At 40.2% G+C, this 22,557-nt stretch overlaps 2 protein-coding genes across 2 annotated transcripts; one reads left to right on the top strand and one right to left on the bottom strand.

Annotated features, from left to right (window-relative positions):
- Positions 1–1,181: 1,181 nt before the first annotated feature.
- On the bottom strand, positions 1,182–13,845 carry nemf (nuclear export mediator factor). The gene is made up of 32 exons (XM_080750697.1): positions 13,692–13,845; positions 13,040–13,108; positions 12,662–12,764; positions 12,391–12,516; positions 11,683–11,831; positions 11,366–11,433; positions 11,145–11,234; positions 10,806–10,879; positions 10,449–10,519; positions 10,275–10,350; positions 9,937–10,077; positions 9,551–9,759; positions 8,988–9,176; positions 8,837–8,900; positions 8,663–8,751; positions 8,430–8,533; positions 8,275–8,337; positions 7,875–7,987; positions 7,625–7,682; positions 7,396–7,454; positions 7,179–7,299; positions 6,741–7,050; positions 6,407–6,449; positions 6,244–6,293; positions 5,875–6,016; positions 4,970–5,047; positions 4,625–4,837; positions 4,412–4,447; positions 3,650–3,756; positions 2,253–2,296; positions 1,688–1,767; positions 1,182–1,537 (listed from the first exon to the last, which is right to left on the bottom strand). The coding sequence occupies exons 1-32, from the start codon at positions 13,748–13,750 to the stop codon at positions 1,460–1,462; spliced, it is 3,276 nt and encodes a 1,091-aa protein (XP_080606823.1). The 5' UTR covers positions 13,751–13,845; the 3' UTR covers positions 1,182–1,459.
- Positions 13,846–14,678: 833 nt separating this feature from the next.
- On the top strand, positions 14,679–21,951 carry mok (MOK protein kinase). Its single transcript, XM_080750013.1, has 12 exons — positions 14,679–14,977; positions 16,321–16,435; positions 17,102–17,191; positions 17,322–17,392; positions 18,138–18,216; positions 18,308–18,356; positions 18,470–18,648; positions 18,962–19,063; positions 19,212–19,385; positions 19,637–19,796; positions 19,905–20,102; positions 21,043–21,951. Exons 1-12 carry the CDS (start codon positions 14,803–14,805, stop codon positions 21,118–21,120), a joined length of 1,470 nt encoding a protein of 489 aa, XP_080606139.1. The 5' UTR covers positions 14,679–14,802; the 3' UTR covers positions 21,121–21,951.
- The last annotated feature ends 606 nt before the right edge of the window (positions 21,952–22,557 follow it).

Raw genomic sequence — 22,557 nt, 5'->3', positions numbered from 1 at the left:
CTTGGGCTAAGAATGGACCCAACAAAACTGAAGTGATGACATCACTTTTCATCACAAAACCATAATTTTGTGGGGCCATTTTTAGCCCAAGGAATGTTTTTGAAGCTACACAAATGCTTGCAATGGATTCAGAATCATGAAAAACCCCGCACATGCTACTTAAAGAAGTCTTTTTTCCCCCTGTATAGAACGTGAATGGATAGGTGCAAGAAATCATTAAAAATGAACCCCATGAGAACATTTCAGCTTGGTACCTGGCAGAATCTTAAAATATACCCTTCAAGGATTAAGAAAAAACAGGTGGCGAAAATATATCCACCCTATGCGCGTGGACCCCCCCCCATCTAGACTATAGCGGATGTCAATCAGTTGCCCTTAGAGCTAAGGTTTCAGTGGACTACAGTAGCCAGTGCTCAGACTTGTTCAAGCTTTGTTTTTCCTCCCAATTTACAGTGGTGGGCAGGAACTTTTATCCCTGCGCCACACATTTTAGTACAAAAAGGTTTGTGTTGCATCAAGGTTTTTGCACATTGAGTCCATACTGCGTCATAGGCCAACTACAAATGTCTTCTAAATCCTAACAGATCTCTGAAAAAAAAAAAACGTACTCTCTGAAAAAAAAAAAACTTATGTTCTTTCTTTGAATTCTCTAAATAGAAAAGTCATCCGAGAGTGTGCAAGATTCTGTGCTTAATTTATATTGGATAACTAAGAACGGATATAAATATGGACTCTGCGTAAAAGCCTTTAAATCTTGATTTACCAGTATTTGAATAACAAACACTGATGCAAAGATGGGCAGAATTACTCCATGTATCAGTTGCCTTTGTAACAAATCATAATTATCCAATTTATTTTACACGCCCCCAAAATAATTACTAGAAATCCAAACTACTCATGGCAATTTTTAAGTTCAGTACCTTTTTGTATATATTGTAATTTATTTTATGTTGAGTGAGGAGCTTGTTTTTGAAACTGTTTACCTACTGATAACATTTTTGTTAATGTGGTTTGTATAGCATTTTCATTCCATTTATCACAACATAGCTTTGTGTAGGTACACTGTTGAGCCACATTGCACTGAAATATAAGACTTTGCACAATCATCCCTTTTGTATTTTTACTGTAGAACCTGTTCAAAATGTTCATTAGGAATATGTCAATTAAATACAAATGCAAAGTCAAATTCTCATGTTAACCTTTAATTTACATGTGCTTATATGAAAAATAATTTCACAGACAATACATCAACATAAGATTAATGCCATTGATTTAAAAATGTATTACACTAGTCAATTAGCAAAAGACTTGGCACAGTCTTGTCATGATTTAATCCAAAGGCATTGGTAAAGTCAGGATAAAGCAATGTCTACTTTCTTGGGTTCCTTCCTTGGTTTGCCCAAAGAATAAATGGCAAATTGGCTTCTTGACAGGTCTGTATTCTTTTCAACCCTGTCTCTTATTTCTTCTTGGCAGCGAGCAGGTTCGGTGCAGACACTTTAACTTTACCTGGCATGTTTCTAGACAGGTCTGTATCCTGAAACAAGAGAGGATGACCTGGTAACACTTATGCACAGGTCCTGAACTCGATTCATTATCAATGCATTGAATCGCTTGAACTCCAACACATTGCTTGTAAAACGTTTATAGATACATATATCTTTCAGTTAGCGATTTACTAGCTTACCTTGACGCTGCGGAATAGGTCTTTTTCTCTTGCTGAAGCCTCCTTGGCTTTCATGAAGCTGAAAACTGCAGTACGAGCAGCTGGAAAGTAAAGAGTCACAGACTAGGATAAGACTACCTTTCATTGAGATTATTCCTCCTTTGAATCATATTTGAGTGGTCCTTGGATCTAAGGCTTTCGGGGCCACTAGCACACATTCAGTGTCCATAAGGACTTGATCAGTTGGTTGAATACGATACCTTAAGAATGCATTGGAAGATGGTGTGGTCATAAGAGGGGAGAAACTGAAAATGTGCTATTTAAGTCATTAAAACGTTTGAGGCAACTTTAATGTGACAGGTTAGCATTTACTGGATTCAGCTATGGATGTTATTTCTGGCAAGCATTACAAAGGAGAGCTACAGTATTATTATGGTTTATGTAAAACCACTGAATAGGTAAAAACTTTAAGGGCACACAACAGAATCAGCAACAAATTTCAAGCAAAACAAAAAAAAATCAAACAGAGAAAGAGTGTCACAAAGTAAAAGCATAAATCAGGCTAACTAGACTGAAATGATCGTACCTTTGCCTTTCTTTTGAGTGCCTGGTGTCAGTTTCACCTTGTGTCTGAAAACAAACAACTCATTAGCCCTTTACATACTATACACTAGAGATGTGCGGGTCAGGTTTTTTTCATAACCCGCAACGCCTGCAGCCCGCACAGAACGTAACCCGCCCGCTCGCCCAACAGAACAATATACAAATCAACGAACCCACCCGCCCCGTTGGCCCACAGTTTAAAGAAAGATGATAATCATCACCACAATAGCTCATCTTTATATAACGCTCTCATAAGTACCCAAAGTCGCTTTACATAAAGGTCTACAGTAGCACAATATTGTCATAGGCTAAATAAACAAACATGTTGTTCAAAATGGGGTTCTTTACTATTAGCCTATTTGACAGCAAAGACATGTTTCTTAATTCTCTCTAAATTCAAGTTTTATGTCAATCATATTTATACAGCGCCTCGCACTTCAAACAGACAGCTAAAGATGGACAATATTAAATCCTGTTGGTTATTGATTAATCACCATAGGAGGCGACTCGAGGTGAGTCTGGTTCATTCAGTCAAAAATCCGTCTCACTTGCGAAAGTTGCGTTTCAAATCGTATGCGTTGACTGGCTGGTGATATAACCTAACTGACACAAGGTTTGTGTGGATGAGAGACATTTAAGTGAAATCCTGATCAGGGACACGTGCTGCTAATTGTGTGTACGTTCTGCTCTGCTCACTTTGTGTCTGACTGTGTCAACGAGCGTGCTGCAAGGCGCAAATGTTGGCAAATGTGGTTCGTGGCCCAAACAGGAACGGAATTGGGACGGTCCTCGCAATAAGGAGTGGAGGAGAAACCTTGCTCCAAGCCTCTCTGGCGCATTTTAAAACTTGCTCACTCACGCTCAATTCAAGTTGTATTCTTATTCTTATAGGCCTACTCTTATTAAGAATAAAATGCAAATAAGAGCAGGTGATTATTCTTATTTATTTTTTGCACATGAGAGTGGCGATAACCCACTTGCCCCGCCGCCTGCCAGTTGAGCCTGAAATCTTGACCGCCCCGGCCGCAGTCAACGGGTCGGCCCGCGCATCTCTACTATACACGTTCTTTGCACTGGATCCGTTTTGATTTTAACATACAGTGAATCTCAACTCTTTAATGACAAGGACTCACAGTTTGAATAAGGCCATGTGATGATATTGTAGTTCTTTTTTATGTCTGGGACCCAAATCTACAGTCAAAATTCCTCAACACTGAATGTACAAGGGTTCCGTTTGTACACACTGTGCTACAGATCTGTAAGGGTCCATTTGTTTCCACAAGTATCAATGATTTAGAGCTGGGTATTCCCTGGAACCCCCTCGAAGACCCCACACACAGAACCAGAGGTGTGTAGAGTATGTAAGTGTATTGTACATACTTGTAGTTGGACAGGGCGGTGTACGGAGCACAGACGGGCACAGAGAACAATAGCACATCATCAGGATGAGGCTGGCCCGTCAGAGAGGTGAGCAGATTCTCTGCTTCCTAGGAAAACAACACAAAACACCCAAGAGAAGATGACATCCCCGTGCAACAAAAAAGGTCAAATAACATGACCCCTTAGTAAATTCAGCATTTGTAACCAGGGTTTCCACACTTTTAACAATGGATTTGCATAACTTTTCCAAAAGTATGTCACCCCATTTCCAGGCCTTTATAGCAATCATACAGTGCAATACACGAGCGCTATCAATGCACCATGACATACTCGAGCAAAGGTGTCTCGTGACAAAAAAGAACAGATCTAAAAGCTAACGTATCACATGCAACATGTTTTTAGCTTGTACATCCTTATTTGTGTCACATGATGTCCTGACTCCTGTGGTCTCACTCACACAGCTTATGCAGTGCAGCACTATATTTTACCATTAACATATTTCACGTAACGTTATACAAAAAACGATATATATCCAAACATTATCCAGACAATTATCCAAACATTTAATTAATTCCAAACATTTTCCAGGCCTGGAAAACTGTTTTACTAATTTCTAAATATTTCCAGGAATTTTATGACCTGGGAACCCTGTGCAACATCCCCTGTCTTTCCGGTGATGTAACTGACACAACTACATCCATGAGAAGAAATATGTCTTCGAGTTTATGGCACACGTTAGGACTGTACAATAATTCAATGCACCTCTGCTCCGGGGTTATCCTGGTCAACATCATCTTCCTGAAAGACAGAACATTGGGTAATTAGACAATAAATTGCATCTTGTGTGCTCAGACAGAACATTGATGGCATTGCTCTCATCAGCTGGTGACATTACTTAAATGGCATCGTGTGACATTTCAGATCTGCAGTAGTGGGTCTACTTGATATGCAGCAGGAGAGCAAGTCATCTCCTACCTTGTCCTCTACTTCAGCTCCAACCCCCTCCTCTCCAGGCTGTCCCTCCATGTGTTCTACTCCCCCTGTCGGCTCTGGCTTCTTCACAACCTCCGTGTTGCGGGGTTTCTGGGGGGCTTTCTGAGGGGCTTTCCTAGTGGGTTCTTCTCTCCCTTTCCCCTTCTTCCCTTTCTTCCCCTTGTCCTTGTCCTTTTCCTCCTTGCCACCGGCCGACTGTTAAAGAGGATTAACGGGGAAGGGTAGATGGTGATCAGGATGCAGTGCCAGAGTGCCTTGCTAAATAGAATGCCTTTGTATCCAGGCTGCCGTATTAAAAACTGAATTCAAATAGAAAGTCCACCTCACCCCAAGTAGCTTCATCATCAGCTCTCTGTCCTCTTCATCTTGGTCCCCATACTTCTCCTTCATCTTCTTCAGCTTGTTCTGGAATCACCCACAAACACAGGTGGCTACATCATAAGATTAAGTCTTCGGTACAGTAAAGCAAATACTTAGATAAAATATAAAATGATTTCTAGTTCTTGGTTCTCTCCTATAATTCTTCCAATACCAGTATTGCAGAAGCCTCTAATGCTGGATCACGTACTGTAAGTCCATGTAGCGATCCAATATCACGTAATTTATCACAAGATGATACAACAGCTCATTTATGTTACACATGCTAACAACACATGCTGTGTTAGCAGTGTGTAACATCGACAAACTAAGGGGGGAAAAAAGAAAACTAGAAATGCCAAAAGTCATTATACAGTATATATCAGATCAAACAAAGAATACTAAATTACACAAAATTAAATGTGATTTGTATTCCTTCTAGTTTGACAGAATATATATAAATACTGATGTATTTCAAAAGCCACTATTGTCAGTAAAAGGAAACTGCCATTTAGTACAGGGGTTCTGATTCTGAAACTGTTTTATATCACAATGCCATATTATGAGTTTTTCCTCCATCCCCATCGGGCAGAAATCTTAAGCTAATCGCTCTTAAAGTTTTCCTCTGAGGTGGAAAGTCTGGTGATGCTAAGTTACTAGGTCCTATGTAGATGCCATTGTCTGAGAGGACATTGAGGCTCATTGGCTAAGATGCCATTGTCTGAAAGGACATTGAGGCTCATTGGCTATTGGGCCAGCCAATGAGGAGAAAATAACACAAAATGAGAAATCCACGTGATGACTAGGTGCTCGAACGATAATGTAGAACAGGTCTGCGACCTGGTAAAAAGAAGAATCTCTGGTCTCTCCCTCACCTTCTGACCTCTCTTGGGGGGATGCTGGGAGGATCCTTCCCCGCCCTGGCCTCCCTGGTTGGCTAACGGGCCAGTCTCCGAGTCCTGGGATGTACCCTCAGCTTCAGCAACTCCTGGTTTCTGCTTCTTCTTCTTATCCTCCCTGAGGACAGAGACATGCCCCGAAGGGTTAAATGGACTATTAGCTTAACTGAGCACTTGTGCAGATTTGACATGGAGAGGTCTGTAATGACTACAAGATACTAGGCCCTATTTGTTTCCTGCAATCATTAGGTGGTGTGTACGGTTGGAATGGAATTGGAGAAGAATGGACTTTATGCTTCAATGTAAGCCATGCTGGGGTGTTGTGTTTCTGTTCCATTATCTCACCTTCTCTGTTTGGCGGTGACGTGTTTTGTCCCCTGAGTGTCTATGTCAGCCTAGAGGGGAGAGTAAATAACATTATGATAAAAGTATGATCTTTGAGAAAGTGCACGTTTGTTCTTCAAGGTTTTAAGCTTGAAGCCATGACAACCATTGTGCAAGTGATTACCTGAGTGGTCACTTGCTTTTTGAACCCAGCATTCTGAGTGGTCCTGTAAAGAGAAGATGCAATTTTATTTAAGTATTAGATACTGTGACGTTTAAGTCTGATTTTTACTCACCAGGACGACTGTGTAGAAAATAGCAGAGCTACGAGCCCACACTGCATCACAGCTGCTGCGACGTGTTGTAGAGCTTGTAGCTATTTTCGGTGTATGACCGAATATAAATAAGGCTTTACGATTAAACTACAGAATTCATGTAAATAAACTCAGATGGTCAGGTTGGTCATGGTTTGGTAGGTAGCAACATGTGTAGAGTTAATGCCAAGCTGAAAATATCACCTGCTGGATTGCAAATGAGAGAGGGAGATGGTCGTATCTGGAAAGCTGATCTCTGCACTCTCTCCATCGCTCTTTGCCTCTTCCTGCTCATCCTCATCGCTCTTTGCCTCTTCCTGCTCATCCTCATCTCCTTCATCTTTCACATCGTTCTCCCCCGGTGGCGTAACCTCCGCGTCGGATGTGGATTCCTCAGGAACGACAGACAACTCTTTGCTTGCAGTTTTATCCTCCTCTCCTTCCCTTTCCATCTTCTCTCCGTCCCCTCCTCCGCCCTGCTCTTCACCCTCGCCCTCGTTACTGCTGTCATCCCCTGCAAAAGGTCCATGTATGACATGAAGATGTTAAATCTGTGTGAACCGTTTTCCTTTACCAACAACCTCCCTAAATTGCTGAAACAGACAAATGGATATTCAGCATTGTTGATGTGTGTCTTATCACCAATCAGCTCTTCTCCCTCCTCTAGAAGATCGGCTGTGCTTGAGGTGATCTGTTCCATGTCTTCCTCTATGGTCTTCACCTTCCTCTCCCCCTTGTGCCTTAACACAGACTCATCATCTACCTATGTAGCAGCACACCAAGTACATATATTATTAGTGAAAATACACAAAGGAACTGAATATTTAATTGCAGTATACTTGCAGAATATTTGATTTACCTTAAAAAGAAAACTGAAACCCATCATCAAGTAGGAAGGTGGCAGGAAGTTCTTCTTTCCTAACGAGATGTAAGTCAAATGTGTCATAAAGCCTTTTTAATCATTATATTAATCATATTATATTCACAAAGAAAGGGGTAATCTCATATCCACTCACATAGACTGCTTTATTGTCTAGGCAGCAGCATTTGAAAATGTTCTTTCTTGATAGACTAGGTTTCTACTGTACCTCTGATCATGAAACTTCCAGTGGTGAGATATTCTCCAGTAGGAGCCGTCTTAGACACCTGCCCCAAGTAAGCACAAAATCATGTTCATGATCAATAAAAGCATAATGTTAAAAGCACAATGTTAATTTTTTCATCCTCATCAACTATGATGAAGGTAGCTTTAGTTTTATGTTTTCTTTCCCTCCAAACATAACCACACACCCCACACTTTGAACCAGCTAGCGGAGTACCATGGTACTCATCACTCACCTGATGATGGTAGACCCACCAGGCACTGGTGACAATCTTGGCATCCCAGGCAGCGCTGTAACACACAGACATAGTGCCAGCCTCTGTCAGGGTACGGGGAGGGATAGGAATGCCTGATGGAGAGAACAGAAGTGGGCAAGGGTCAAGGAAAATGGTAGAAAGATACGAAGCAAAAGGTGATTAAGTGTTTGAGAGGAAACTGATTTAACCACTTAAGCCCTAATTCTACAAGTTTTCAACACATCACAACACGGTGTGAGCTTGAAGTTGTAGATCTGCCGTTTCCACTCTTTTTGAAAAACAATTGCACATTTGCAAAAATAGGGATGCCAGGAATAACGTGGTTAATGTACAGTACAAATGCCAGTAAATGCAATTGTGTGTGAAAGAGTGGTTCTACCTGATGGGTTTTTGATGACACAACTTGTTGCTCCATGGAGGTCAGCATGAACATAAACATCACCTGACAACAGAAACACTTCCATAATGAGGCTCATCCAGTTGTGTGCATGTGCGTGCTTTATGCAGCTTGTTTACACAGTGTGGATCTCTTACCAGCCCTGAGATAGCGCTTGACAATCATCTCGTTCTGTTGCTGGTCCCGTCCTGCTATGACCAAATAGTTCTCTGAACTAATGAACCACAAGAACTTCTCAAACCTTACACAGAGGAAGAGGAAGGACGCAAAAAGATATAATGTGTCATTAAGACAGCATATCTACGCAAATTGGGAAAAACTGAATATATTAGAGGTGGTTTAGTATAAGACAATCCATTGTGCATCTTACCAGTAGACCTTCCTGGCTTTCTGAATAGTGGTCACTGTCTGCACCTCTTTTAGGGTTTGCTTTGTCTTTTTCTCTGCTGATTTGAAAGCCTTGAATGACACAAATATGAGCATATTTTGAATCAAAGCTGGTAAAGTTTAGGAAGGACACATTATATTGACTGCGCCTTGTCACCTTCTGTGCTGCCTCGACTGTCTTTTGTTCTTTCTTTGCAGCGTTCCGTTTGTGGTCATAGTACCTGAAACAACAGAGTGGGGGTGGTGTTGAGTTGTAAGCCTTACAAAATATAATGGAACATTTCCTTAATGTCTGTACCCACACTTACTTCTTGGCATTGGCATAAGCTGACAAACTGATGTCCACATCCACCAACATGGGCTTGTCCTTTTGCAGCTTGTTCTTCTGTCCTTTGTCCTTATTCTTGTTTCTCTTTCCTTTGTGCACCTCCTTCTCCTCTGCCGCCACCTCCTCGTCCTCTTCCTCCCCGTGGTCTTCCTCTGAAATGTATGGGTTCCTGAAGAGAAAGAAGCAGCTTTAGTTTCAGTCACTGAGGCTCAATAAATGTGAGCTTGGTGCTGTTCAACTACAACTCAGCTGGTAGAAAACATCAAGTGTGACTGGATTATACCCCATCTGGAAAATAATCCCTGATTCCCCTGTGTATTCTGGTCCCTTGTCACTGCTAACCCTTAAAATCCTAAGAGAGCCCAGACAACTACTGTATGTGTCTCTTTTCTGCGTGACGTCAAGGCTCATTCTTTTCACCGGACAGTGAAGAGTTTCAACAGGACAACATATTGTATTCAACCACATTAACCCTGGTGTTGCTATTTTGGTCATGTATTTATAAGTGAATCTAATTCAACAACACGTCAATAATGTTCTCACTTCAACAGCATGGTGATGTGGTTGGTTTGCAGCTTCAGTTCTTTGATGGCGCAGGCCACGGGGTCTCCAGCTGCCTGGGCCTCCTTGACAATGAGGCCAATCTCAGTCCAGTCCACCTGGTTGGCCAGGGCACTGCGGACCACTTGAAGAGCCCTCTCCACCACAGCCAGGTTCATCTCCACCAGTTCACCCTTGACTCTGTCCACCTCCTGCACAACAGACACAGAGGCAGGGTTTCTTATTTATACATTTAGTATGACAACAGATACACACAATCAGTGCTAATTTAACTGAGAGCGTACAAATGGAACCAAATGAACCCTTTGAATAACCATTGTTCTATGTACTGTCACTGTGCTTGTTCACAATGGATGGACAGTGCTAACCTGTGCTTGGTGCAGGGCTACAAGCCTGTGTTCATGGTCTTTCTTGACATTGTCCAGCTTCTTCATTGCCTGTTTCTCTTGCTGCAGCGCCTTCATGTCAATCCTCTGGCTCTCCATCTTAGAGTAGAACTCATCCACTGCCTAGGTGAAAGTACTACTTTTATCTGTCACGTCGCTTTCTCATGGAGTGATTAAATGTATTTAGGTGAGTGAAAAGTTATATCAATAAACACTATAAATCCGACAATAAAATCAATGCAACTAATAACAAAGAAGAAAGTAAAAGAAAAACATTCTTTCTCTAACAATACAAAGAGGTTCAAATATACAAAATTCACCTTGTTAAATGAATCAAACTCCACATGGTGGCTCTCTGCATATTGGGTAAAGAGGAACGGATGGAATTCCTCATACCTTGAGAAAGAGAAAAAATATTTCAAGTGAATAATATAGATAATAGAAAAGGTTTGTCTCCATGTTGCAATCAGAAATAGAGGCAAAACAGGGTTTACGTGAGCAGTTCTTCACTGGGTTTGTCAGGGGCTAGGCTTGGCTTCTTCTCACTCTTTTGAATGATGTAACCCTTGAATTAAACATGAAAAAGAAATCATGAATGCAACAAAATCCTGTATTTACACAAGTAAAGCTGCCTCATTTTCTTAGTGATTATTCTATTGATAACTTTTTTTGATTCATCGAGAAGCAGACTTTTTTAATAAAGTATTTCTTTATAGCAATAACTCAACGTGAAAAGAAATAATCAAAATTGATTTTTGGAATAGATTCAATAGATTAGTTTAAGTAACTGTTGTAACCCTACACATATTTTAAATAGTTCCTTCAAGACTAGTTAGAGGTGGGTTTCTTACTTTTCCACTGAAATGTTCCGTTTCCTCCATATATTTTTCTGCCCTTCGCAGGGCATCCAAGATTTTAGGTGCAACTAGAAAAAAAAAATAAGAAAGAATACATTGAAGAATTCTCTAGGTTTACAATTTATGCACAAATGATATGTATTTTTTTAATGTTTATTAAGCTTTTTAAAATTTCACACAGAAGTAGGATATCAACAAACACAATTAAATATAACAAATGATAATTATTAATAATTATCAAACAATTAGGTCTCAGCAACAATCATTCAATCACCATTATCATTTAAACACATTTTGCAACAATGTTGCCGGTCGTGTCAACCATAACTGTACCTTGATCAGTTTCTTCTTGGCTGCCAACTTTGACGTTGCCCGAGAGTCCCACTTCCATCAAACAGTGTTCTATCAGAGTGCCTCCATAGGCTGGCAGAATTTGGAAATATGTGAGTCTGATACACATAAGATATTGCTAGATATAAGAAGATAGTTATACATAAAAGTCAAACAGACAATAAGCTCCTACACTTGATGAAACTGGTTGCTTAGCTACTTACGAAGGTGAGGGTTAAGGACTTTTTTCACTTGATCTCCATTCGGTGCTTTGGAGAGAATTTCAGTGAGCCTATGTGAAGAATTAGTGAAAAAACAATAACGTAATTAATTTTCTCAGTACCACTCTCTCAATGACAACTTTTCAACATTATGTCCAGGGCAGGCCATCTGGAGTTTTGGCTCTCCAGAACATATCCAACCCATGGTACCATGATTCGAGACAGAAAAATAAAAGTAGGTACAATGGCAAATGTAAACTAAGTTTACACTGATGACATAATTGATGAATATATTAGATATTGTGGGATTGTGTGGTTACCTCTCCAAGCTGATGAGAGGTTCTTGGGGCCGGGCATTCTCTATTGGATATCTCTCTCTCACTGCAATCTTCACATCGTTTTCATCAGCGGTGCGGAACCGCAGTAGATTCAGGATGGTATACTCATGGTCTGCGAGAATGATGTTACCCTGAATATGGATATAGTAAGACCAATACACTTACTGCGATGCATGTCATGAATCAGAATCTAACCACATAAACCCTAGTATCTCCATTCTGGGGCAAACAGTTGATGGAAATAGCTGATCTACAAGCTCACAACGCCTAAACATGAAACATTGTGAGCCTAAAGATCTCCTATTTTCAGTGAAGAGACTTGGTGTAGAAAGGAAAAGTAACGGTGACTCCATAAATTATGAAGATGTATTGTTTTGGAGCTGTTGTATAGATGGACCATAGCATTGTTTGGATATTTTGTTGTTCATTATTTTCATGCAGTATATTTTCTTTGTATAGGATCCTGAGGAAGGCTTTAACGATGGCTTTACCTACCTAGTGCATTAATAAAGTATGATAGTTCCCTGTACTCATTGATTAATATATGATCATTCTTATTTGTTTTGCTATTGAATGCACTGTATTGTTATTATATGCATAGTATGTTTCTTTTTATTGACCAGAAAATCATTCATCCATCCTTTCCTTTACCAGTGTTTACCATTACATCACTGAATAATTCATGCTCACCCTGTCATAAAGTTCAATGATCAAGTGGTAAGCAGCTTCATCTGAGCCAAACTGGATGTCAATGATCCTGTCAACTCCAAGCTGTTTGACATGTGTCAACCGCCTTGATTTCAGATGTTTCCGGCACTAAAGAGAATAAAACAATTGTGAGGGCTACATCCAGAGATCACTGATGCCATAGTTTAGTTATGGCAAATGCTAGATGGAAACGTTTGGTATATGGATGATCAAACAGTCAACAAACAATTGTTTGACAATCAAACAAACTTACTTTCATGGCAAAGCCAGAAGGCATCATATTCTTGGGCCATTCAAAGTCTGTGGAGTGAATACGAAGCCCAGACTCGACCAGGAGAATAGCTTTGGTGTCAGGCCTGCAATAACAATACACGGGTTGATCTAGTCTGATAGTTTATGGACTCATAATAGGACAGACAGGATTGGTTGATAGCTGGTAAGTGTAGTAATGTAAAGGGCCAGTAGTAGCCTAGATCACATGGAGGGTAACTAACTAGTAACTAACTTGTTTGCTGGCTGACAAGTTATGAAAATAATGTACTGTGCCATAGTAACTGTGGCATGTTCCAAAGTATAACAACTTAAAGCAGGTCATCAGAGGTTGCAGACAGACAATAGTGACAGCACTTACTTTTGTAGGCGGATGAGATAAGTCTTGGTGTCGATGTCATAGATGTTGTTTACTCTCATGCCAAGATAACTGTAAAATAATTTTGAGTGTTTAGCAGTGGTGTAAAATAACTACATTAACTTAAATACTGTACTTAAGTAACATTTTGAGGTATTTGTACTTTTCCAATACTTTCACTTCATCTTGGATCCAAATATTATACTTTTTACTCCACTACATTTATTTGAAACTTTAGTTATTAGATTATTATTACAAAACATTAACCACTTCAGCCCTATTTACATTTTGGCCTTTTGAAAATAGCCAATCTACTCATCTACTTTCTACAATCTATTTTCAAAGGATTTGTATATTTGAAAACTTGATATGGGATGTTCTGCACAATGAGTAGGCCTACTTTTACTTTTAGTACTTTTAGTACATTTTGATGCCAAAACTTGTGTACCTTTTGTACATTTTGAATTCCAGACTTCTAAATTGCAGCATTGATACTTTGACCAAGTAAAACATTTGAGTACTTGTTCCAACACTGAAAAGAAGTGAGTGTTCAGTGGATATGAATGGGTTTCTGCTGATCGCAGATGACAGGCTAACAGCTACTGTAGCCCAGCTGCTATATCTACCTCCCTCCCGACAACATGGCATCACCTACTTGGCATTGATTTCGGCAATGGCTGCCCTGATGTCCACCGAATTAAACCTGGTCTTCATGATGACTAACTTGAGTGGCGACTACAGTTGAATGTAGATATTAACTCAATAATGCAGGACAGACCATCATCCTCTGTCAAAGTGCAGCACTAGCAGCACACACTCACCAACATAGTGCACATGCGCACAAATACATGTTTTGTAGGGAAGCCGGTATGGGACATAAAAGCATGCAGCGTTACTGGAGGTATAAAGTACTGTAGGCCTATACTTACAATTTTTAGGTATTTGTATTTTACTGGAGTAGTTCCAATTGTCAATACTTTTACTTCTACTCCACTACATCTCAGAGGAAAATATTGTACATTTACTCCACTACAATTATTTGAAAACGTTATTACCAGTTACCTAGTTTAATAATCAAATCAAACTAGTTTTTGATTATTATTACAAAACATACATCAACCACTTCAATCCTACATTTCAGCTATTTGAAAATAGACGGTCTACAAGCTTGTAGATCTGCTATTTTCCAAAACATTTGTATACATTTTTACATTTGAAAACTTGTGAGATGGGACATTCTTCGAGTAGGCTACTTTATACTCTTTTTGATACCAATACTTTTTTACTTTTACTCAAGTAAATATTGAATTCCATACAGATACTGTCAGAGTATTTCTACATTGCAGTATTGATTTACTACTAAAAATGCGAGTAGGCCTACCTTTTCCACCACTGTGGGGCACAAAAGGAAATATTTGCGTATTCGGCAAACGCCAGTCTAGGCGGCACGTACGTGCAACTCGCTCTCGCGCGCATGTACATGCACACTCACACACTATTATTACAGTGTACTACCAACCACCAACCACTCGGTCTTGAAGCCATGATAACAGACGCTCGCGCACATACATGTATGACACGCGCACGCGTTAAGAAAAGAATGATTGTGTGTGTGTGATGATGCTGCCAGGTGATAGCCATGATGAACACAGTTGGTATCCAAGGAGTGCTTCAGGTTTATGGAACATAGTGGACTGGACTTTGTTGTCACTGTGTGTAGCCTACTAGTAGCCAGGTGCTGTCTGGGTTGTAAGTTGTAACATAGAATGATGCACTACTCCAACTGGCTTATTGGGGTGAAAAACAGAGCATGTATGCGAAATGCATGTAAAACGCCTGACATGGAATGGAAAAGCAGAGGATTTGACATGGACGTGAACAACAATCCTCCTCCACCAGATCGGAACACATCCGAGCTCAGCAACCATCTTTGGAAAAGGGGTAGGATGTGTAAATTCTTCAACCCCTGCCTGCCTGAGAATATGGGGTTCGTTGTCAAAATAATATATATTTTAGGCCTACAATGCAGAACTGCTCCAACCTGGATGCTCGCATGGATAGGGCTGCATTTGAATGATCATATCTGAGTGGTGTGTAAAAGCAGTCACAGAAACAGATCAGTCAGTTTCTTGTTCCCAAATCCACCTCAGGTCAGAGTTGAGGGCGAGGCGTGCCTGGTTACCACGGCAACGGTCAGCTAACAGGGCTTGCTAGCGGGCTAGGCTAGCCCTCTTTATTAAAAAAAAGGCGTCTTTTGTGCACTTCACCAGCCAGCACAGCGCTGACTAAATCCGTTTGCTAGTTTGCCAATGAAAACACAGTGGCGTGTCGTACGAATACGCCTGTTATGGATCGTCTACATGAACGCAGTTGGCACTTCGCAGAATGGATTGTAAGTTGCTAACCGCTGCTGCTCGGGTTATACGGTGGTGACAGCAGGTCAAATAGGAGGCAGCGGCAGCGCACATTGAAGCCGACTGTCTGTAGGGGAACGTCAGCTATCGATCGATCGCCGGCTGACATGCCATTTATTGCTTCCACAGCACAATAAGAAAAACATATAAATTATAGCCTAATCAGTGGTGTAAAAAGTACTCAAATGTTTTACTTAAGTAAAAGTATCAATACTGCAATTCAGAAATACTGTTACCTACTAGTAAATGCTGGAATACATTTTTTTATTGAGTAAAAGTACAAAAGTATTGGCATCAAAATGTACACAAGTAGGCCTACTCATGCAGAATGTCCCATTTCAAATCAATCAAATGTATAACATTCTTTCTAAAATAGCAGATCTACAAGCTCACAATGCATGCATGATTCTCATCACAAGCATTGTGAGCTTGTATATTGTATTTTCAAATGGCCTAAATGTAGTCTATATAATGTATGTTTTGTAATAATAATCAAAATCTACAAAGTAACTAACTAGTAACTAAAGTTTTCATAGGCTATAGTCTAATTGTAGTGGAGTAAAAGTACGATATTTTCCTCTTGAGATGTAGTGGAGTAGAAGTAATGAAAGTAATGAAAATTTGAATTACTCCAGTAAAGTAAAAGTAGGCCTACCTAAAAAGTCAAACCTGTACTCAAGTAGGCCTACAGTTCTTCTTAAGTAAATGTACTTAGTTACTTTACAGCGCAATAATAGGCTACAAAACACTATACAGTGTGTGTGTGTGTAGTCTATATATATATATATATATATATATATATATATAATTACTGTTGAGTAAAATAATGGTTAGCTGTGTATCTTAACAGTATATTATTTTGTTGTGCAGGTTACAAAATAATCAAGAAGATTGGAGAGGGTACATTTTCGGAGGTGGCGAAAACGCAAAGCCTAAAAGATGGGAAATTCTATGCTTGTAAAACGATGAAGCAGCCAATTAACAGGTATTTATTTACACATCAGCAAATTGTTTTCTGGTTGGGTCATCAAGTCAATGCTGCTCTCTTCACTTCACATGCACCGCTGCTCTCCATCTGCTTTGTGACATGGACCCGCATGGACCCTTGAAACTTGAGCCAGGAGTTTGACACCCACTGGTCTTATCTAATCCTAGATTGGATGTCAATATGTCCCTGGCCATGACCTTGACCTTGTTGTGGTGAGATGGGTGTCTGTGTTTAAGACGATCTGGTGGTCCTGAGTCCTGACCCCATGCACAGACTGGTCATATTTTCAATCGGTCTATTCTTAATCTTTATTCCATATCAAACTAACCGCTTCCATTTAATGATCCATCATCATTAAGTAACATTCGTATTAAGCTCCATTTGTAAATGAGTACTATGGAGTTAATGGTGTTTCTAACCACTTAAACCCCATATACTGTATAGCGGAGTCCCTCAGGGGCTCTATGTCTTTTCTGTTATGTGGGGAAGACCTTCGCAGAAAATAGGTGATCCACAAGCTGTGAGCTTTCTGCCAAAGCCTTCCCCATAATATGGATGCTGGGGTTTAAGTGGATAATCACCAGAAGCCTATTATATGTTCCCTTGAAGGGCCAAATGAATGATCTTCTTAAATGACAGGTTTATTATGTTCCCTTGCAATAGTGTGGAACAGGCTAACAACCTCAGAGAAGTCCAGGCCATGAAGAGACTCAGCCCACATGCAAACATCATTCAGCTGCATGAACTGATATTGTGAGTAGCCTGCTGTGTTGCTCCCCACATATCTGTTGTAGCCTACTTGTAACAAAGTCTGTTTTCAATTTAAAATGTCTGTATTTTCACCGTTTCTATGTATGTAATTTATGTTTGATTAAACATTTAGCGACAAAGAGACAGGGACCTTGTCCTTGATTTGTGAGCTGATGGAGATGAACATCTATGAGCTCATACAAGGTCAGTCTATGTAATTGCAAACAAATAGACTACAGTTCTGTGGCTGTGACTCTCATACACCATGTGTGTTCAATATTATACTGCACTGTTGTTCACTGGGAGAGTGTTTTCTGCTGGTGTTTCAGTCCGAGTGTATCAAAGGGTGCGTTTGGAAATGCGCACCGGGTCTGGTTAGGGTTAGTTTTAGGCATAGTTTTACTGAGGTTAAGTTTAGGGTTAGGGTTGGGTTTAGGCATAGTTTTACTGAGGTTAGGGTTAGGATTAGGGTTGGGTTTAGGCACTCACTACACTGAGCACACACCCGGTGCGCATTTCCGAACGCACCCTTTGATACACTCGGACTGAAACACCAGCAGAAAACACTCTCCCGTTGTTCACTAGGCCTATACTAATATAACCACTACTGCAGCCATTAGTTATTACCCATATATACATGTATAGCCTGTAAGTTTACAGCCTTGTAAATCTATGGATGGCAGGATTCTATTTAGGCAATATGGGTTATTTGCACTTCTTTTTGCTATTTTGGTTTGTTATGACATTTCTATCTTATTGTAATGTTTCTTTTGTCCACACTGTTGTGAATGTCACTTTCTTCAATGTTGCCACAGCTTTATTTTAAGAACATGTAAAAAAATAAAAAAATAAACATTTGTAGCTGCGGAACTGCAGTATAAAGGCAGGCAGGACATAACCATACTAGGAAGATTTTATAATGTATGATGTGTTCTCTGTGTCCTTTTAGGGAGACAAACGCCACTGCCAGACAGTACTGTCAAGCAATACATGTATCAGCTTTGCAAGTCACTGGAACATATGCACAGGTCAATGCTAAAAAGAAATGTAATGCAACGTGTAATACAAAATCCTGGATTCAATGTGCCTTGAAATTAACTGTCCTCCCTTTTTTGACAGATGTGGGATTTTTCACCGAGATGTGAAGCCAGAAAACATTTTAATCAAAGTGAGTTTCAACTGACCTAGAAGAGCATATGATTTGTTTTGTAGGCTAAGGTTTTTCATATGAGATGGGAGTCATACTAAGCACACTAATATTTTATTCCATACTACTTTTAGCAAAATGTTCTGAAACTTGGAGACTTTGGCTCATGTAGGAGTGTGTACTCCAAGCCTCCCCACACAGAGTACATCTCCACACGATGGTACAGAGCCCCCGAGTGTCTCCTCACTGACGGTTATTACGGCTTAAAGATGGACCTATGGAGTGCTGGTTGTGTCTTCTATGAGATCATCAGGTACCTTTCCTGGGGGAGTATGCCAAGACTGTAGTAATTAAATTGGCTTACAGATCAGGGTGGAATTCAGGGACAGGCTGTGGTATGTATGAGCTGACGCCAAGGGAAATTGAATGGCCTTATGCTTATTTAATTAATCCATAGCCTATTCTCAGAAATTACAAAAAATGATTAAGTGTATTCCTTTGTTATTGCCTTGGGCTGCTGCCCAGTCTCATTGCAGCTGGAGGTATAAACAGATGTCAGACAGATGCCATTTAAATTAAATGCCTTTGTTGTTGCAGACAGATAATATTATCACTATATATTTCAGCTTGAACCCATTGTTTCCTGGAACCAACGAATTGGACCAGGTTTCCAAGATCCACAATGTATTAGGAACACCAGACAGCACTCTGCTTCATAAGTTTAAACAGTAAGTGTTTAACTTCCATAACATCCATAGATAGTCAGTTTTCTGGTTAAAAAGGAGACATTCATACGCATGCGAATCAAACTTATTTTGTGTGGATTAAAAAAACGAAATAACATTCAACCTCATTGTTCTTTTGGATGTCTGGTAGGTCCAGGGCAATGCGTTTTGACTTCCCCCCTAAGAAGGGTACTGGCCTCTCCAGGCTAATACCTCACTGTCCTGCCCCAGCTCTGTCACTGCTTTATCAAATGCTTGCCTATGACCCTGATGAACGCATCACTGCAGAAACAGCCCTGCAACACACATACTTCAGGGACATCAGGTAGGACATTTGTGTTTCCTTTCTTTTGCATTAACAGTTAAAATGTAATATGTGAACAGTTAGTTACATATCAAAATGCACAAATGTGTGTGTCCAAACTAAGCACAGCTCCTTATTTACTGAATGTTGACTCTTTGGAGATATATCTTTACGTGACACTGTGTGTCATTTAACAACACAGTAAATGTAAAAGATAAGTCTCAGTCTCAGATATATTGCTTTAAATGTAAAATTGGTCTCTACTTCCCCAGGTTAACAGACAGAAGAACTGAGAATCTTCTCAGGGTTATTGGGACGGTAGATGCAGGAGAGGGTGGTGGAACACCAAATACTGTTGATCACATCTGGCGGCCGGCAAGACATGGCAGACAAGTGAGGGCAAGACATATGAGGAAGGCATCATTCATAAGTGTAAGACAGCCAATCAAAATCAATCAAATTAAGAATGTGCATAGTGAGGAAAGAGAGCTAATTTGTTTTTGTTTACAATAAAGTGCTACCACTTTCTTCCTTTCACAGCACAATATAAAGCATGTAGCAGAACCCCTCATCAGGCGAAATGCCCCTCACTATCCCGCAGAGTTACCCAAACTCAACATGGTGGTACCAGGCCCACAGACCACCTATGCAGTCCCCACTATGCCTGCTCTAACCATCACCCACAGAGGCTCACTGCCAGCCATCACATCCAAGAAGTGCCACCTGCGGTTGGCTAAGGTAAATAGTAAATACAAGCACCAGACACACACACACAAAGCTCCTTTCCACTACTGAACATAATCACCACTAGAACGAAGATTTCACATGCAATTTAATTAAAAGAAAATCACACCCGTGTGAAGTGGAGCTGTGTGTGTGTGTGTGTGTGTGTGTGTGTGTGTGTGTGTGTGTGTGTGTGTAGATCATGTGTACCGATTTTTGTGACATTTGAAGAAAATATGTAGGAAAAGGAGCAAAAAGTGTGTTTTGGAGAAAATTCAAGATGGCGGAAAATCTATCCTGGCGCAAATGGGCGTGGCCTATATGGGGAGATGCGTCTTGACCCAAGGAATCCAGGGAAAAAAGAATTTTAATTTTCCGATCCACGGTTCAAGAGTTACGGGGCAAAACGTAAAGTGGGCCGTTATAGCGCCACCATGAGGCCGAGTGATGTAATTATTTTTCGATTCATTCTTAAAATCATTATGAATCTCCTCTCCGAGGTTTGAAACTGTAGCTCCTATGGTTTACGAGAGAAAAATACTTGAAAGTGATTTCTTGCATTGTCCCATTATAAGTCAATGGGGACAATTAAGCGTCGTTTTTTGCCGATTACGTCGGCATGGTAAGGCGGATCGGAACGAAAGGTAATAGAACACCATTCCCGGCCGAGCCGCACATTTTGATGTATATATTGCGCGAGTGGCGTAAATGGTGCGGCACTAGTTACGCGCCGAAGTCAGGCTACATACACACACACAGACACACACAGACAGACCCACACAGCCACGTATAGGGAGCCTGTGTTTCACACAGCTCCAAAAATAATAATAATTACGTTGATAGTGACTCTAAGAGCCACACCTATGATGTCCACAAGCGTTTTCCCAGTTCAGGCAGGTTCTTTCGATAGTGGTTTGTTGATCTGGCATCCGGTCTGTATTTCCTCTCCACACAGCCCAGAGATGAGTCACACCGCTCGGCTTTCAAGAATTACTACATGCCACCTCTGGATCGGAAGCATGGAGGCTACTGAGAGCCAAAAGGGGGGAAAATGCCTCCCAGCCTTTCACTGGAGAACTGTTTCTAAGGAACAAGAGACCTGCACACTGGTGTAAATAATCCTCATTCATCTGCTTGTTTGGAATGTTTAGAAGACGGGACACTTCTACTGCAGTCTTTGAATAGTAATTCAAACAAGCCCAATGTTAAGAGGAATAAGGAAATGAAGCCCTCAAAGTGCATCACCTTCGCAGTTACAACTACTATCATTACATGTAACCTGATTTGTACGGTCGACAGATCAAATTCAATGTCAATCCATTCAAGCAATGCCTGGTGCTCTCAAACACTGAACTGTAATTTTGCATTACCCAGAATTGGCCTCTACATCAGTTCATGTTAACAGTGGCTTAGAAGTACTGCAACTTGAGCTTATTAAATAAGCTACTGTAAGCAATAAGTATAGAACACAATATCGCTTTACTATAATTGAGTTAATTGGTGTAAATCTTATATTAGGGACATATGCAGCTACCCGTTTCACCCAGCTCTGAATGTGTGACAGACATGTCATTATAAAGACAACTGCCTCTAGAGAAATACACAGCATAAACATTCACAATAAAAGGTACTTCAGATTATCCCCATCCCAGAGAAGCAACATTGTATTTAGGAGTCGAAATGTATATCCAAATGTACTGTATGTCCAAAGGAAACTCCTTGCAAAACCCCTAACAGATAGTTTTGAAGCTTCATTACATATGCAGTTGCAGAAATTAGCCAGGGATTTCATACCTGCAGTTCTTGTTAATTTCAATCTACACTTTCTCTTGAAATTGTAAATGGTGTCATCACTAACCTTTGACATAAATACCCCAATCTTATGTATTTTGAATAAATATTCTCACGAACTGTCAACACAAAAAGTATTGTAACAGAACAAGTTGAGAATTGTATGCTTTTTTTATGAATAAAATGAGAAATATCTATCCTTGTTAATTAAAAATATATTCACTTCATCTTTCAGTTTCCCAGTTAGCGTAGGGTCATTGAAATCTTCATGGTGATTGGCAATAATCACAAAATTACCATTCAGCAAAAAAAAAAAGAAAACCATACAAACTTTGATAGTATCAAATTTAAAGTGCCCTGATGATGGTTACTGTACTTAACTCCTCAAGTGTTGAATGCTCCCCACTTCAGAAAAGCCTTCTTTTGGGACAGAGTTGAAAGAGAGCTTGTATCAAGTCGAGGCAGATCTTTTGAGATTCAGCTGTTGTCAGCATGACTTCCTGTGCTTTATAGACTTACGCACTTGACCGTCCCTTTGTATGACTTCTGCACATTTGCGAAAAAGTACAAGTAAGCAATTTATTTTAGCCGTGGGGCAGAATAGCACTAATGTCTCAATACAATAAATGTGGCTGAATGATCGAACGAAGAAGAAGAAAAGAAAAGAACAGAAACCTGT

The sequence above is a fragment of the Nannobrachium achirus genome (genome assembly GCF_963921795.1).
Source record: "Nannobrachium achirus genome assembly, chromosome: 20".
In the NCBI taxonomy this organism is placed as follows: domain Eukaryota; kingdom Metazoa; phylum Chordata; class Actinopteri; order Myctophiformes; family Myctophidae; genus Nannobrachium; species Nannobrachium achirus.
Note: the sequence above shows the minus strand (reverse complement) of the source record. Positions and strands in the feature narration are given on the sequence as shown.

Excerpts from the sequence above, each read along its gene's own strand:
- nemf (XM_080750697.1), bottom strand. The coding sequence starts at position 13,750 with ATGAAGACCAGGTTTAATTCGGTGGACATCAGGGCAGCCATTGCCGAA. Across the intron at positions 8,752-8,836 it reads CAGTCGAGGCAGCACAGAAG|GCTTTCAAATCAGCAGAGAA; the intron begins GTGACAAGGCGC and ends GTGTCATTCAAG. Across the intron at positions 1,768-2,252 it reads CACTCAAAAGAAAGGCAAAG|CTGCTCGTACTGCAGTTTTC; the intron begins GTACGATCATTT and ends TTTACTTTCCAG.
- mok (XM_080750013.1), top strand. The coding sequence starts at position 14,803 with ATGATGCACTACTCCAACTGGCTTATTGGGGTGAAAAACAGAGCATGT. Across the intron at positions 19,064-19,211 it reads CTGCTTCATAAGTTTAAACA|GTCCAGGGCAATGCGTTTTG; the intron begins GTAAGTGTTTAA and ends GATGTCTGGTAG. Across the intron at positions 19,797-19,904 it reads GGAAGGCATCATTCATAAGT|CACAATATAAAGCATGTAGC; the intron begins GTAAGACAGCCA and ends TTCCTTTCACAG.